At 36.9% G+C, this 18,208-nt stretch overlaps 1 protein-coding gene across 2 annotated transcripts in view; it reads left to right on the top strand.

Annotated features, from left to right (window-relative positions):
• The window catches only part of ARMH1 (armadillo like helical domain containing 1), an 859,505-nt gene extending 841,564 nt beyond the window's left edge, over positions 1–17,941 (top strand). For both annotated transcript variants that reach the window (XM_044085339.1, XM_044085338.1), the window contains exon 12: positions 12,058–17,941. In XM_044085339.1, coding sequence (XP_043941274.1) covers positions 12,058–12,077 — 20 coding nt within the window. In that variant the 3' untranslated portion in view covers positions 12,078–17,941. The remainder of the gene's footprint in view (positions 1–12,057) is intronic.
• Positions 17,942–18,208: the final 267 nt, after the last annotated feature.

Here is an 18,208-nt window from a genome sequence, read left to right as displayed (position 1 = left end):
GTCTGGTGTTTTTAGTTGCTTGCTGGTGTTTTTTAAAAACTATGCTGTATTTGTAGCTATATTTGGTTTTCTTTAGTTGATGCCTTGTGCTTCGCGATTATGGTTGCTAGTGTGTTTTTTTTTAAAAAACCTTGCTGTATTTGTAGCTGTATTTGGTTTTCTTTAGCATGTTGATGCCTCGTGCTTCGCGATTGCATGCTGCAGATGTTTTGTAATGTTTTCGGCTGTTTGTTTCTGTTGTTTAGCTTCACGTTTCAGTCTTGTCATGTTTTTTTATTTTTTTTTTTAATATTAGTAATCCGTTTTATTGGTTATGCTACTCTGCTTGCTCCGTTTTAGTGTGCGTGCCATCAAACCTGCTACCTGCTTGAAACTTTGCCACAGCTGAATAATACCTTTTTTTTCCGTTAGCTGGGTAACAAAATTATTTTAATGTGGACGCTGGAGCCATTAGGCATAAAACTTATTTATTGAGTAATTCTGCAGCCTGTAAACATTCTTATGAATAGTCAGCAAGAGAGTGGTAGTAGTCCAGGGGTGGTTTCTGCAGCTATACTTGTTTCATGCAACTAGGCTAAGTGCATTTCTGGGTTCCCATGTAAGATTATTATAGCAGGTAAATATACAGTGATGTAGGCAATATAGAGGTTCAACATTTTGTCCATCACTATGTGTCCATAGTTTAGAAGTAGCCTCAGGCACTTCACAATGCTCTGTTACACATAGAGCGCAGGTTCTTGAAAGATTAATGTCACGGTTGCTATCATATTCTTTGAGCCTGCGTGTTGTTTTGTTTTTAAATTAATGAAAAACGTAAGGAAAATAAGAGAGAAATAGAAGATAGATGGGAAAGGAAATGAGGAATTTTGCTGCTTGTACAAGCACAGCAGCTTAGTCATTGTAAAGCTGCTAAGCAGCATGCCTTGAGTGAGAGTTGCTGCCAATTCCTATTGAAATAATGGAATCAGCATGGCATATATTTTTTTTGACTTTGTGATAAAGTTTGGTTGACAAAATACTATTTCTTTAGTCTGCAAAGTGATATTCTGCCTGTTAATATAACATTTTGTGAGTGAGTATAGCACACAAGCCACTGAGAAGCAAAGTCTGATAAAATCTCTAAGGCTGGTAAGCTTTTCTGATCTCAGTTTTCTGGTAGTGAAGTACATGCCTTGCAACCATTTTGTTTTTGTGGCCAGGGATAGCACTATCATGGTAGGGGCTCTGAGTGAGAAGAAATAAAATAGGAGGAGGAACTTGCTAAAAAATACAGGTAACCTATGTAGTGCCCTCAGCTGGAGGCCTTCTAATGTCCATAGGATACAGCAAGGGGCAAGTGTGTGTGTGTGTGTGTGTGTGTGTGTGTGTGTGTGTGTGTGTGAATGCAAGCAAGTGGCAAGTGTGTGTGTATGTGACCTAAAAGCAAGGGGGCAATTGTGTGTGTTTGACTGCAAGCAAGGGGGCAATTGTGTGTGTGTTTGACTGCAAGCAAGGGGGCAATTGTGTGTGTTTGACCGCAAGCAAGGGGGCAATTGTGTGTGTGTGAGAGACTGAAAGCAAGGGGGCAAGTGTGTGTGTGAGGCTGAAAGCAAGGGGGCAAGTGTGTGTGTGAGACTGAAAGCATGGGGGCAAATGTGTGAGAGTGCAAGCAAGGGGGCAAATGTGTGACACTGCAAGCAAGGGGGCAAGTGTGTGTGTGAGACTACAAGCAAGGGGGCAAGTGTGTGTGTGAGACTACAAGCAAGGGGGCAAGTTGCTAAAAAATACAGGTAACCTATGTAGTGCCCTCAGCTGGAGGCCTTCTAATGTCCATAGGATACAGCCAAGGGGCAAGTGTGTGTGTGTGTGGGGGGGGGGGCTGCTTACAAGCCAAAGCAGAGTGCTCTCTAGGGGAAAATGAATATTGGCTCAAACAGGTAGACACATACTCAAAGTTAACTGTAGCTGACAGACAGTGTGCAGACAGTTCAGACCCGGACTGCGCTTTTCCGTTTGTGCCTTTGTCCCACTTCTATGTATGGCTTTGTCCTAATTTCTTGCGCCGAGGTTCAAAGGTATTTCAGGATCAATTTATCCTTGCTTTTGAACCAGATTTCTCTGCTTGGTTAGTACACTGCTATAAAATGTAAAAATCTAAATCATTGTAGAAGTAAAGCAGTGCGTGTGTGTATGCACTACCATAATTTTTTTTAAATATTGACTCAAAAAAGCATGTGGGTGCTGTCATGCAAGTCTAAAATATTTCAAGTTTATAGTGCATCGTTTGTTAGCTATTTAAACAGGAAGGGAAAATAAGTGGCAGACTGCTTTGCAAAGCAGGGATTATTGCCAGTGCTATGTAGCTTGGTTTTAAATTTGACAGGAGTAGTGCAACAAAAAAGTCTCCCACTGTAAGGAGGAAAAGGCTGACAAGCAAACAGTACATTACTCTGGTCACCTGCTGTGACGAGCTGTCAATCACATGCAGATAATGGGTCAAATTACCCTTGGCTCTTTGACAGCTAGGGAAGGTAGGTGTGAAGTGGGAGGGGAGATTCCTTGAAGAGCTAGATTTCAGCCCTCACAAAAGAAAGCAATTTAGCATTTCTAAGATGAAAGAGATAGAAAATGCACCTTTCAGTTCTGTTCTGTAGCATTTGCACTGCTTGTGTTTTAAGTGGTCATTGAAAAAGGATAACATTTTAACCAAAAGTAGGGGATTTTAAGACTGCAGTGAATGCCTGTTAAGTCAATGAAGTGACAGCAGCTTAAGGCAAAACATGGCAGATCTGATGCAATTTTTTGGAGACAAATAATGCATTCTGGGATACTTAGAGGCAGAGTAAACAGTCTGAATTTTTTCAATATGCCAGACCCCATGTGGTCAGAGTCAGAAATTGCATCTAAAAATATCTAAAAAGCTCAAAATAGTCTCAGAGTGCTATTAAAATGTAGGAAACATCAAACCATGATGAAATTAATATGTTTTTTGAGTCTGAGGGCCTGGTTGTCCTTTAAGTATGAGAAAAAACAATGCAGCTGGATGTCAGCCAGGAGTTAGGCAACAGCAGAGCCAAGAATTAGACAGATGTGACTTTAGAAGTATTTTGAACTTGGAGGGATTGGCAGTGGTTAGACAGTGATAGTGAACCTATGAAACGCATGTCAAAGGTGACACACACCACAAAGTTTTGGGTGACATGCCAGTGATCACCCACACCAGAGTTACCAAAGACACTGCTTTTGCATCCGTTGCTCATGTGAAGTGCAATGAATTATTTTTTGCCAAGAGCTTTTGACACACTAAACCCAAAAGTTTTACCATCACTGGGTAAGAATGTGCTGGGGGGTTAAGTTCCAAGTCCTGGAGATTTGATTAGAGTAGAGAGCATCTCCATAGTGATTGTTAGCTTTTGTGACTTGTAATTGGAGTTGGATAGAAGATCTCAGGTGTCTTGTGTTAGGCTGAAGTAGATTAAGGAGTGCTGGACACTTGTCAGGCTGGTATATTATATCATGGACCATTGTAAGTTGGGTGAGAGGTAACTAGATAACTCAAGCCAATTTAGTTGGCTATAAAAGTATTCTTATTTTCAGTGGCCTATAGACTTCTGCAATGTGATCTGTGTCTTGTCTTCTGATTTATGTCAAACCATACTCTCTCTGATATCCTCTTTCTAGAAGAGAAATATTTCTCAGTCAGTACCTGATCAGGAGATCTTGTTTTAGGTCAGAAAACATTAACATCAACTAATTCAGGAAGAAATTCATCATCCAGTGCTTCCTTTGCCCATAGAACAAGCTTACCCTACATATCAGAAAGTGTAGAACCCTAGCAACCTTTAAAATTCAATTAGATGCATAGATGGTATCCCATAATTTCACCTCTGTAATCGCTGGCTACAAGTTTCTAGCTGTTCCAAACTAAGCATTAGTCCATCTCACTTCTCTTATTCCTTCTCAGTTTGCATTTTCCTCTCTTTTATCCAACTCCTCCCTATCTCCTATTCCTTTAGCATAAACCAAATTACAAATACTCTTGTCTGTATCTCCAAACTTAACTCTTCCTTCACCCATCAGTCTGAACTATGAGTGCTTCATCAATGGTTCTTCTTTTATGGCATTGTTAGCTAAGCCTACAGTGGCTGACATATTGCTGGATTAGTCTAAACCTATGAACCAAACTTCTGAATTTACTAATCCAGACAGTCTATCATCATTTCTTGTTTTCAGCTCTGTCATGCGAGCTCACAGTCCTCAGAGTATTTGCCAAATGTTTAGCTATAGTGTTCATTTGCAAACCTCAGAAAGGAATTTCTCCTATCAGGATGAATTTTTGATACTGGCAAAACTGACACAACAAATCACTAAAACCATTGCATTGTTCCAGCTCCCAGACATAACAAACAACTACAAGAATTTTCTGCGAATCCCTCATCAACATAATGTCTGCAGGTCTGTCATAATTCAGTACTAATGATGAAAGTCTTTCCATGTCAGAACAAGCAAAATGAGATCCAATCATTCCTGATTGAATTCTCTTAGCAACAAGACATTAAAATAAGAACATTCGAGAGCCAAGGAATGAGCATTTTCTGCATTCTCCAATTCCTGAGACAAGGTTACACAAGAGGAAGAAACAGGTGCATCTCGGAAGTATTAAGAACCAATCAACATCTATAAGCTCACTGAATATGATAGTTCCTCTCTGCTACATATTAAGACAAGAGTTCTACAGTGGGCAGATACAGAAGACTTACCAACACGAATGACTTTACTTCCACCATCCAGCATTCAAGTCTTGATTATGAATTAATTGGATTGTACCTGGCAGTTTTGTTCAATAATTTATCAGTGCAGGGCAGCTGATGTGAACAGGAGAATTATGTTACATCAACTTGAAAGAGACAAAACCACTACAGAGGATCATGACAGCCTTCCAGTAGAACTTTCTTCCAGGTCACCATCAGATCAATGCAGACAAAATTTCAGTAATAGGAGCTAAATTTTGGGAGCAATTGTTAAGTGCTAAAGTAAAAATAAAAAGAGTATGGATAATATGCATGAGTTTTGAAATGTGGCTGTTAAATAAGTATTTTTTGATAACATTAGAACACAAAAACTGTTAGCACAATGAATTATGCAACAGAACATAGAGAACGGGTGTTGCCAACCTTAGGAACCCTCTGATTAAAAAAATTACCAGAGACCCTCTAGAGATATTGGAGATATTCTGAAAGTTTGAAAATTCTATAAAAATATGTATACAACAGGAGTATGGGAAAACCAAAAAAAAAAATATATATATATATATATATATATATATATATATATATATATATTTATGGAAGACTTACATATGCGAAGATGAGATTCAAAAATTAATAGCTAAGGTGGGAGAGGATGACATAAAAATGACAGATAATCAATCAAAAGGGAAGTCTCTAGAACAGATGGCACTCCTGTTGATGTTTGGAAGCTAGGAAAGAAAAAGTAATAAAGATATGTAGGTTTTGTTTGACGGGATGTTAAAAGGAGTGACAGTGACAGTACCAGCATCTTGGAAGAAAGCTGTCATGGTTGTACTACCCAAAGAGGGCAAAGACACTGTAAATCCAAATTTCATACAGACCATTTACAATTCCGAACCATGATTATAAAACATTTATGTCGATACTAGCTAAGAGAATGGTTAAGATATTGTCAAAACTGATAGATATGGATCAATGTGGTTTTGTGAAGGGGAAGCAAACATTTGATAACATTAACAAAATGATGATTCAAAAGGAAACCCAGTGCAAGAAGATCCCATTATTGTCAGTAGGCCTTAATGAAGAGAAGGCATTTGATAGAGTTAGCTGGAATTTGATGTGTAGGGCAATGGGAGTATTTGTGATTTTTTATGTAATAATGGAGACAGAAATATATATGAAGGGTCAGAGGCAAGACTCTGGGTGGGAGGGCTCCTTGTTGATAATCTGCGTTTGAAAAGATGAACCAGGCAGGAATGTCATCTTTCTCTTTTGTTACTTGGTTTATACTTAGCGCCATTGGCAAAGAAAATAAGGGAGTCTCACATGCAAGGAAATAACTGGCATGGTAATCAAGAAAAGATAGCTTTGTATGCAGATAATATTATTTTTACTTGATAAACCCAGAAAGGGACGTTTCAGAGTTGTGGAATATTTTGAAACAGTTTCAAGTCTTTTTGGGATATAAAATGAATGAAGATAAAACAAAGGCTATAGCTGTAAACTATGCACCAACATGCAGATTTGTTCTGCAATACCCATTTAGTATGTTGATATATGGGAATAAAAGGATTCTGTTATGGCAGCTAAGGATATATAGGAAGAGACTAAATAAAAGATAATACAAAAACTGAGAAACTGGAAGATCTTGATTATGCATATGGATAGTAAGATACAAGCAGTGAAAATGTCTATAGTCCCCTTAAGTTTTGTATACGTCAGTCATATTTTTATCAACTAGTGAAGAAGGTGTAAATGATAATTAATAAAGAGTTGAAATAATTTCTTTGGAAAGGGTAGAGGGCAAAAGTTATGTGGGATAAGTTGATCCTGCCCATAGAACAGGATGGTTTGCAATTACCTTATTTGAATGGATACTTTAGAGTTACACAATTTAGGCTTATATATATATATATATATATATATATATATATATATATATATATATATATATATATATATAAACACAAGCAGAAGGTTATAAATCAAAGTGGCAAGAGATTATGATGAAACAGGAGGGGAGTCTGAGAAATAAGGACAGACAGTAGGATTTTTTGATGCAGATCCTTACAGTGAAAAACAACAGCCATAAAGAATATTATATTCATAAAGCAGAAAGTATTCTAAGAACTAAATGTCTGTAACTCAGGAAATTATTATTTTGAGCTGATATGCATGAATTGAATTGTCTCTATATAGTAAGGCCTTATAAAGTTTAATTCTGTAGGGTGCTATAAAGCAATTACTAGAACATGGAAATCAAAATCTAAACTAACTGTAATTAAAGTACTGAATATTGTAAAGGTGATAAAAGAAACAAAGAAAAGGGAAGGAGCAAACAACATAGAAAAAATGGAATTTATGGGAACAATACATACAGAATAATGGCCAGTAGGAGAAGTGATGTTTAAGAGATGGCAGAAATTCAGTAATTTATGTAATGTTGGAGTGAATAATAGCTGTTAAAAAGAAATAAAACATATATGCAATATATAATGCATGGATATAGAAACAATGTTAGTATGATTTGCTTTATTTAATATTGATGTAAGCGTATTTATGTCTTAAGTGATAATTTAATAAAGCTGTTTAAAAATAAGAAATAAAAAAATCAGTAATCAGCTTAACATTTTTATTAAATGAGGGAATGCATTCAGAGAAAATTGTTATAATGGGCTCATTACTGGAAGGCATGTTGACTACAGTAAGCTTTCCATGAACAAGTACAAGTAAGAAAGGTTGCAGGTTGATTCCAAACAACATTTTACTCTGTTCTCAAAGAATTAAAAAAAAACTAGTATTAAAAAGTGTTATTTATCTGAATGGAAGAGATGTGTTACTATATGTTTGGCAAATCGTATCACTTCCTTGCCTATTTCTTTTCATCAGACTATTGTGCAGTAGGTTTTCTTATGGCCAGCCGAGCTTACCTATCAGATCTGTAAAAGTGCATTTGTTATCATTTGCACAGCTGCCACTCATATAACTGTCAGGCAGCTCCTAAAGGTGATCCTGCTTTTCAAGTATCTAAAGCATCTTGCTTCTCCCACTTTAGAGATCAGATTTATGACTGATTTATGACTGAAAAATCTTGGCGTGCCTGCATGAGTCATTAACTCTGCAGATATGAAGTAGTTGCTATAGGCAAATTTATTTCTGGTTACAGAAAGGCTTCAAGCACAAGACTTTCTGTATTTCAAACCTCAGTGTACAAACTGCATTTGTTCTACACAAGGACAGCATCTTAAGATCATATCCTTAATTTATTAGGGCTAAAGTAGTCTTTGCAGTTTACGTTACCAGACCATTCAGTTTCCTGTATTTTTCCCAGAAAAGAAAAGAAATGGAAGAGAATTCTTAATACCTTGGATGTTCACAGCTCAGACATTAACATTGAAAGGACAAAACAAATGCTTTGGATTAATGTTTTATTTTTTCTTGAAGGGAAAAATAAGGATAAGTATTGGTTAAACATCTCCTTTCCAAATTATGCACCACTTCTATTCCCTTGCATGTCCTGTATTAATGGTGGTTAAAGCTCATTCTACCAGGTGAGTAGCTATGACAGCTGCATGCTTCAAGAATATATCAGCTCTATCCATAATATTATTTAATGACCAACAGTTTGACAATTTAGTATCCAAATTATACAGCATTTTGTTAAATTACAGGTCTATTTTAACAACAAAGCAATGGAACACAATGACTAAAGACCTACCACATAGTCTCTCCCAGACAGGAAAACTTAAAATTCTATCTTCAGTAAAACTCACTTCTTGGGGTCAATATTGGAGTGTATTTACTTGTAAGTATTTACACAGAACATCTTTAACTCCTGACAAAATTGCTAAATTCAAAAAAATCAAATATCATTTGCTGGAGATGTCCTGCCAGCTTCCAGTAATAGGGGGTTGCATTGAAACTAGAAGTCAGATGACCAGAAGTGATATTATTCTGCAAGCCATCTCAGAAGTAATATTTTAGATATTATTTTGAGAAGTATCTTGGTGAGACAGAACATTCTGTATACTGTCTTGGGCCTGACAACAAGAAGAACCATTCACCACATCATCTGCCTTTCTCTGTAAAGTAAGTAGGGAATAGTAACTCTTTTAGATACAGTCAGGAATATAGTGAAACTTAGTTTAGATATTGTTTTTCTTTATTTGTCTGAGCCTGTCCTTCAGTGTTATTTTAAATATTTTCTATGATTTGAACTCTGATGTCACTGTGAATATATACCTATTATGTTCTTGTTATTTTATTATTTATTATTAAATATATTTAAACCTTACACTGTGGCTGATCTTTGTAGAGATATTTAAGTCTTGAGAGTGTTTGCATATTTATTTGGTGACACTGTGTGGGTCACTCCTAACTCCCTTGCTGTAGGTCAGATTACCATTTGTATTAATATTAATTTCACTCAGTATATTGGGTACCCTTGGAAGAGCCTTAAGGTAGCTGGCAGCAGTGTCTGGTAGCAGTCATAACTACCTTACAGTCTGAGCAGAAGGGGGCATAGCTAGTAAACCTGTGCCAGCCTTTCCCAGGTGTGTGTGTTTGTGTGTGTGTGTGTGTGTGTAAATCAAATCTCAAAGAGTGTGTGTGTGTCAGCTACTTGGGCATGGCCCAAAGCACTGGTTGGACAGAGAGGGTGCTGGACACTGAGCTGAGATTTCAACTCTATAACTGTGCCAGTGGGGAGTCTTATTGGAGATCTGGAGGAAGAGAGAAAAAACAGCTCCTGACTGACTGCAGTCTCTGTGTGCTCTTAAGGGAAACTGCACTTGATACAGAGAGCTGCATCTGGAAATACAGTGTGTACCTGTTATCCTACCAGTGAACATCCCTCAGTGGTGTCAGTGGTGAGGATTGAGGCTCCTTGATTACTGGCCCAGTGGAGGGTCATCACATATTGGTTGGCAGTGGTGGGATATCCACATCACATATTAATTAAGTTTGGTAACCCAGATAGAGCACTGATGTCAACTATCCCATTTCAGTCTTCATCCAGACATACAAAAATAACATTAGAAAAGTAGTCTAAGAAGAAATATTATAAATATAAACAGAACTGTGTTTGATGAATACATGAAGCCAACAGTGATCAGACATTAAATGAAAATACACAAGGCATTTGGAATGGGATAATTAGAGTTAGTAGGGAAGATGGAACTTGAGTTTAAAGTGAAAGGGAGGGAGAAAGAGACAGACAGAGCACACAGAAGTTAAATATGTATAACAGAGAGTATGGTAAAAGGACAAGGTACATAGTGGTCAGTTATATATAATATTTACAACCTAGTAAGAAATCTCAACAAATTTGTGTTTAGAGATGACGTGTTGGTAAGAAAATATTTAGAAATGGAGAAAGAGAGAGATGATTAACAGTGGAAGTGGCAGTATGGGAGATTAGATAATGTGGGCAGTGTGCATTTTACTTTAGACTTGAAATTATCTATGAGCTGTGTAGAGGGGTGTTTGAGACTGTTGGAAGAGCTTCCCAGAACTTGGGACCTGGTTTGGGGAAGGCATGGTCAGAGCAATGATATCTGGTTCTGTGACATTACAGAAGTGGTCCTGGGTGGTTTTGTAAGCAGATGCTTGCCTGAATAGATTGGAGGCAAGAGAGTAGCAGGAGTCATCCCCGAAGAGCTTACAGTTGTGACCCAAGAAGGAGCTTGGCACGTTGTTGGACAGGTAGCCGTCTGGCTTTATTTAATGTAATAAAGTGGTGCTCGTGGCTATGGGAGGTAGGAAAGCCTCTGGACAGGTCCAGGTGGGAATAAAAAAAAAAAGAATTTATCAGCTCAGAACATGTATGAGACCATAATTTCAGCTTCCATTCACATATTTCCTCACACTGCAATCTGAATGTCCAGTCTCAGATTAGGATAGGGTTTACTGGCGCAGTCCTAAAAGACCTTATACCTTTTGCCCACACATGGAAGCGAAGGACAGACTGCTCGGTATTCTTCCATTCAGATTTATATACCTGCAGCAATTATGCTTGCAGTGAACAGAGTACATCTGTATTAGATAATCACCATAACAGTAGATGCCTTTATAATAAAGTCTGTCTTATCTTTGCCTCAGGCACTGCACACAAGTTGATGTTGATACTGTTGTGCACAGTTTAGATCTATGACAATAATACACTGACTTTGTTATTAGTATTGCTGCAGCTGTTATTAAAAGTACAACTGCAACTCTTTTTAGCTAAACTGCCTGTATTTCAATTTTTTTATTATAGCATATCTGTATTTGCTATAAGCTGTTCAGTGTGTTAACACTTCAATATTTGCTATTAATTGTTTGTCGTATTCTGTTTAGAAGAGTTCTTCCTTTATTAAGCATACCACTAGGAACATTTTCTGATGTTGTCTATGATTATTACTTTGATACCCCTATGTTTCATGTTCCACTGGATCCCCAGAAAAAAAAAAGAATCAGACTCCAGGCATTCTTTTTTGCTTTTGTTGTTACGAATATATATGGCTCGTGATTACATTTTCTTGAGTCTAAGGGGTTCATTCAACTGATGAGAAAAATCTAGCTAGTGACTAACATCCAAGGCTGACATCCCACTTGGATTTATATCCCTGCAGCAGTGATCCTATTATTTGATTGACCATCTACTGAGATGATGTATAATATCTCACAAAGCTGCACTTTATTAGCAATTAATTGGGTAATCTCCATAACATTATCCTCGTCTGTAATGTATATATTTGTGCATGTGTTTATGTGCACATAGATGTGCATGTATGTGCCTGCAGTGTGTGTGTATTACTGTGCCACTAATGTGCTACACATATCACTGATTGCTGCAGTTTGAGTTTTGCTTGAAAAATGTCTTTTAGGTCACAATCACCAGGATGCCAGGCTTAATATTGCTACAGTAATGATGGACTCTTATTGTGGATTACTAATATGTGATTCGCAATATCCTGTAGTTAACAGACTGAAGCTGCACTGTTTTGGGAATCCCTCTTTCCTTGAGAAAATGTGATCCAAGGGTTGGTATATGTAAGTGGGGGGATGACCCTTGCATAAAAAATGCTTTTTTTGTGATTTGTTACACTCAAATATGCTTCAAATTCTAGTGTTTCTGAGGTCTTGTGGTGATCATAAAACCATTGTAATATCATTAGATAGCCTGATAACCAAATAAAAAGGATATCCACAGCAGATCTGCTTAGAGATTAATAACAGATAACTGTAAACGTAATTTCTAGAGTATAGTATAGTCATGTTTATATCTGTATAATAATGTACAAAGTGTAAAATAAAATAATGTGACATTGATTTCTGTTTGTTTCAGTGACAGACATCACGGAATGAGGGCACATCACCACCATATTCATATTCACCTTGAGCTGTTCACTAAGAGAAGGAAATGTCTGCACATTGGTTTACTTAATATAATACTGAAAACTTTTGTATCTGTGTTTCTTGTAAATGTGAAATTAATTTTGAAACTACAACAATGCAAAACATGTTTATATGTATTTCCTTTTACTGTCATCGAAGATTGCTATTTGAGGTGTAACACTGAATCCAAGGAATTTCAGTTCAGAGACACAAAAACAAAACTAACATTTAATTACAATGCAGCATATATGAGGTAATCCTATAACACTTGAATCTTAGCCTACTAAGAAGTTCTTTCACAAAGAGTTGATCCATAGTGCGATTATGTTAGCTGCAGGTAAAATAACTGGTTATATTAAACTTAAAGAGTAGCTATATTTAATACCTGTATTTAATAATAATAATATAGGCACACCAATTTGTAAATAAGCTGAAATGCCTAGATCTTCATTAAGTCTGTTAAAAGCATGCATTTATTTCCAATATATAGTTTTTAATACTCCTGTTAAATTACTACAGTAAAAGCAATTTACATTTTATCCACTAAAATCAACCATTTTGAGTTAGCACTGTTTGTCTACCACAATACATGAAAGACATCACATGAGGAATATATGATGACTATATTTTAACTAAAACATTTATAACTAGTAAAGCTAGAACCAACCACACAGCCTTAACCACAGTAGACCTCTCAACTACCTTATGTTAGGGGAGCATTCCTAATTCCAGGCTTGATTTATCCCTTCGCACAATTTTCTGAATCCCCCTCATCAGATGTGATTTTTGAAACTGTCTAATACACAGAAAACTACACTGCATTACCAACATACTAGTGGCAATGATTGTTTAAAGAAAGAGGACACACGCCTTACAACTCCTTTTTTCAAAAGCAAATATAAGTGACCTTGAGTGGAAGAATTTTACAGTGCAGTTCATTACGGTTTACACATTTTACACTGTCTCGTTGATAATGTGCTTAGATTTTTCCATCATTTTTTTCACTGTGTGTTTCTTAAATGTGTTTCTGAGTAGTATCCAACATTTCTACTGGAAGCAGGAAGAGTTATGTGCTATTTGATATTCAAATATTATTGTAATTGAACATCTAGGTTTTTGGCTGGAAGTACCTACTTTTCAAGGGTTATTGTACCTATTTTCAATGTCTGCAGGTTGAGAGGTATGACCACAGTGCAGGGTCTCACCAATGGTTTTCAACTTACAAAAAAGTGATGTGAGTAATTGCCAAAAGTGGTTATATAAGGAACACATGCTATTGTATTCAGAAGAAAGGGAGTAATGTTAGCTTGTGCAGGGTAAATACTATTTAAAGAAGAGCAACTGAATCTGATGCTTCAGATGAAAAGAAAGGCCATATATTATACTATACTATACTATACTACTCAAATGATTCTCTCAGAATTAGATCTAGACCTAATGTGAAATGCACTGAGCATGCATCATCACTGCAGAGGTGTCATAATACTGATTTATGTTCAAAATATCATTGGTAGTATTACTTGTAAAGGGAAGCAGGTAGTCCCTTAATCCCACAACCACATTTGTTCACTAAAACAATGAAGGTTCAGTGGGAGTTATGGGTATTACCCTTTAAAAGTCAGAAATGATAGTATCCCTTTAGTTTTGTTAACTAGGGCTAACAAGTGGTATACTTTCAGTGTGCAGATGCTTTACCACAGTGTCACTAGCTCAGCATGGAGCACACTGATGCTGCTTGTACTCATATTCCAGTATAGACAGTGCAGTACAGTGCAGTAATGGGGGTGCTGGACTTCTAAAGTGCTATCATTCACATAAGAAGATTCACCCAGGTCCCCTATGTGTGAGATGGTGTTAGTTTGGTTGATGGTAAACATGTCATTATCAACAAGAGTGCAGGCTTTTATTTAATGCTTAATCAAATCTCAATACATTTAACATTTTTTTCTTGTAAAAATTTTTATATCATATTACTTGCCATTACAATTCCTTCTCTGTTATTTTAATCCAGATCTCCTCAACCTTGTGTCCATGTATATTTCTTATTACTTTACATTCATGTTCACAATTTCACTTTTATTCTATATTTATATTAATTTTGTTGCATCTCCGTGCTTAGGAACCAACAGATCAGTTGCCATGATAATCTGTATTCATCCCCTATAGGTAGGAGTAGATCATGGAGTGACAATCCATATTATAAGTATTTCAAAGAGTGGGGATACAATCAATATACCATGGAGATGTCACTCACTCATAGAGATGAAACAGCCCTCCTAATAGCACTGCCCCCCCCATAAGTGATAAGATCATAACAGGTCTCCAGTCTCTGCCAAAAATACAATGAAGAGAAACACATCTTAGAGAAATGTTCTTTCCTTACCACCCAGGTAGAAGAGAACAGACAACGCTTTATTACCCTCCCTTTCCAGATAGTATAGGAACCAGTCTGCTAATCTAGTCTGACCAATCCGTGTCACAGATCTCCACCCCTGTATGCTATATAGTTAGACTTCATTTGCAAGAAGTGTCCCAAGTCTTCCTAGCCATGCTCTTCCACACATGTGCTGTCACAGCCTAATGTTTCCCTTCTGTCAGAAGACCCCCCCTATTCTCATAAAATCCATACATCATATCTCCAGCTTTATATCACATAAGTATATTATGTTTAACATGTTTTCTGCTTTTGTTTTTTCCAAAAGCATTCATACCTTTACATTTTGAAACACATTCTCTACAGTTTCATCTTTTTCTTCACATTCCACAATACTGCATTTTCTTTTTTTAAATCCTATATTATGTTTGGGCTTTCATAGAAGTTTTTATATGCCAGTCCCTACATGAAGCCTCATTCATTTAATTCCCTAGTAATTTTAATATTCTTTTATTGATTCTTTTTCTTGCTCATATCATCTGTTTATCCTCTTTTCTGAGTAAATATTTACTTAACCTTACACTCCTATAATTATCTTTTTCTTCCTCCATACCTGATGATGATTGAACCCTCTTGCCATAAGTCTTGATCCTAGTTGTTCTCAGCACACAGGAGCCTTCCTGCATTGAGCAACAGCCAGACAAAGGGGGGCTGTCATCCGGACAGTCATAGAGGACCTTGTGCCCCTGCTGTATCTTCTCCTTGCTACTGGGGAAAGGATATCTTTGTTCCAAAAACTTTAGGATCTGACTTCAACCCTCCAGGAGCTTCTCCTATTGCAGAACAGATCCAAACTTTTCCCAGACTAGGGGAACTACTTGGCATTTCTCCTCTCTTATCAGGCTGCATCATGTTGGATGAAGGCTATGACAACATTTCTATTTAGATTCATATCTTCACCCATAGTTGGCTGATGTGAGCACCTGCAACATTGTGAGGGCATGCCACACCTTCCCCTTGGACATGCATGCTACCACAGACACCCTGGTGAAGGCTTCTATTGTTGGCTTGGCAACACCAAGCTCACATTTCTGGTATAGCTCTTTGTGCACTGTACAAGCCTTAGCTTGCATGGTAGCAATTTTGCTAGCCAGAACAACATCTCCTTTTCTCCAGGATAAGCAAGCTTGCATTGACTCCTCTCACCCAGTCCAGCTTTTCCAGTACCCGAACCATTATTGTACTTGAGATGTCTAGGCTGTAGTCAGAGCTTTATCACTCTTGCACCCCTGAAACAGAATATATTTTCCTTCTCTTACAGACTTCATTACATCTCAGATTCTACTACTGCCTAACAGAAAAACATCTCTTGCATATCTTTATTCAAGTCCTCAAACCTCAAGCTTTTACTTTTTCACGTTTATTTCACCATTCCTTATACACCTTTAATGCAATCATATTTTCTTCTCTTCAAACTTTGCAAATATAATGTATACTTGCTTAAAAAAATACTACTGCCTGTACCGTGTTTATTCTTCCCTATTTTTCCCATGTATAAAGCATGTCTAGAATTTATTCTGTACTTCCAAATAAAAGTAAAAAAAATGTGTGAATTTCAGAGCATCACATAAATCACCACAGTCTGGAAAATATGTTACAGTGCACTATATGTAACAATGCAAATAACCATGACTATAGTAACAAAAGGTGGTATGCAATTCAAACCGTACAGTAGCATGCACATTAACTTTAGCTAGAGATGGCATTAGCATTTCGATGATCAGGACTACTATCCTAACTGAAATTTTGGCACTGCAGTCAAGCCATGTGACTCATACAATACAGATCCACCTATCCAATGTCTACATGGAATTGCTCTTTCCTTCTGTTGGATGCAGTCAGTGATGATCAGCTTACAACAATGAAGAACATTTGTAATCTAGTAACATATAGGTATCTTGTTTGTGGCACTTGTATGAAAACTGTTATGTTAGTACTACATACTGTAAGAAAGGAAACCCACATTAAAGTTTTGAAATGAAGTATGAATTGACGGCCACTGTATAGGTTTCGGACTCCACAACTCAGTCCAATTATATGTGTTCCAAAGATGATCTATGGTTCAAAACAGATGCCATGCAATGTCAAGTAATTTCTCTAAGACACACAAATACACACACACACCACCAAACAAAACTAACACATTTTGTCAGGACTGCTGAAATTTGTGCACATCATCTCTACTGGAGTAGAGGAATAAAGCCATGACTATGACCCAGAAGACTAGGGTTTAATTAGCTCAAACACCTTTTAGGGCAGTGGGGTTGGGGGACATAGAAGAAAAACAAGGCTTTGCCTGACAATTTCTCTTCAGGAGGGAGGGACAGGGTGATATATTGATGAGGGCAGTCCATTCTTGTAGCCCTGGTGAAAAATGATGCTCAGAATGATAGCCAAGCTACATAAGATGGGTTTTAAGTTTCATCACTTTCATAATGAGGGGAAGAGAGATGCAAGTAGACCACACTTCATAGCATGCAAGTGTTTCAGTGGAGCACCCACTGTCTTTGCTCCGTGATCTTCATTCAGGAAGTCTGAGTGTTCTTGGAAATGCGCAGTGCATATTTCATTATTACAAGCTTTGATAATGTTTACTTTCATTGTTTTACATTTGTTTTCTCGTCTTGGTAATAAGCATTTCAGTCATGAGCACATTCGATCTACTAAAGTAATATAGGCACACAACGTACTGTGTAAGGAATAATGGAAATTAGTGCCACACACCTGTATGAAATGCCTACCACAGTTAGTAGCCAATCATGCCATGGTATGTAGTCATGCACTGGCATTACTTTACCCAGTATAAGGTATTATGATGCCTGGGTTATGAAAAGTGACTTAAAATGTGATGTCTGTACTTTGCTTCTTTTTTGATTTAGACTACAACACATCTGTAAGCTATAGTTAAGATTTATATGAAACAGAAAACTGCACTTGTGAAATTGTATTTGGAGGATGCCCTAGCAGTGACAGGATAATTGTATTTCTATGTGTTCTTTCATGCAATATTTAGAAGAAAACATGCTGGAAAGCTGTAACCTTATTCTTCAGCATTTGTGTTAGAAAATGCAGTTTCACATGAAAAAGATTGATGGCTTTGACTGTAATTGCAGGAAGGTGATAAAACTGAGTCAAGAAAGCAAGGCCCATAAAATTCAATTAAATGACTCTTCAAAGAAATAGCTGACAAGAGCTGGGAAAGCAGCCATTAGTATGTGATTGTGAAACTGCTGCATTGTACCTATGGAGTTCTGGACATGGAAAATAGTTGGTTACACTTCTGGTTTCTGTGGGAAGAGAAGACAAAAGCTAAAATATATACCGTGCTGTAATCAGTATAGAAAGCCAGTCTTGCTGGAAGACACTGAAGAAATAAAATCTATGTAAGTTTGCTGTTTTGCATTCTGTCTGCTTATTATTTTAATACTTAGCACAACTAGGAATTCAGTAGTCTGTCATTTAGAGAGTGGGTATTTATCTAGACTAGAGTTTTTTCTTTAACTACTTTGTCTGTGCAACTGATTATGGTTTTGTTTCTTTGTATATTTAATTTCTATCAACAGTATCTTAACTTTTTATTGTGTACGTAAAATTCTTATTTATTCACTTTAAGGATCACTTGAAGGTACTTATTTATCTACTATTTATTATTAGAGAAGAGGATATT

The sequence above is a fragment of the Protopterus annectens genome, chromosome 10.part0 (genome assembly GCF_019279795.1).
Source record: "Protopterus annectens isolate FY-2018-M chromosome 10.part0, PAN1.0, whole genome shotgun sequence".
Classification (NCBI taxonomy): domain Eukaryota; kingdom Metazoa; phylum Chordata; order Ceratodontiformes; family Protopteridae; genus Protopterus; species Protopterus annectens.
The sequence above is the reverse complement of the archived record's forward strand: the minus strand, read 5'-3'. Positions and strand labels throughout refer to the sequence as shown.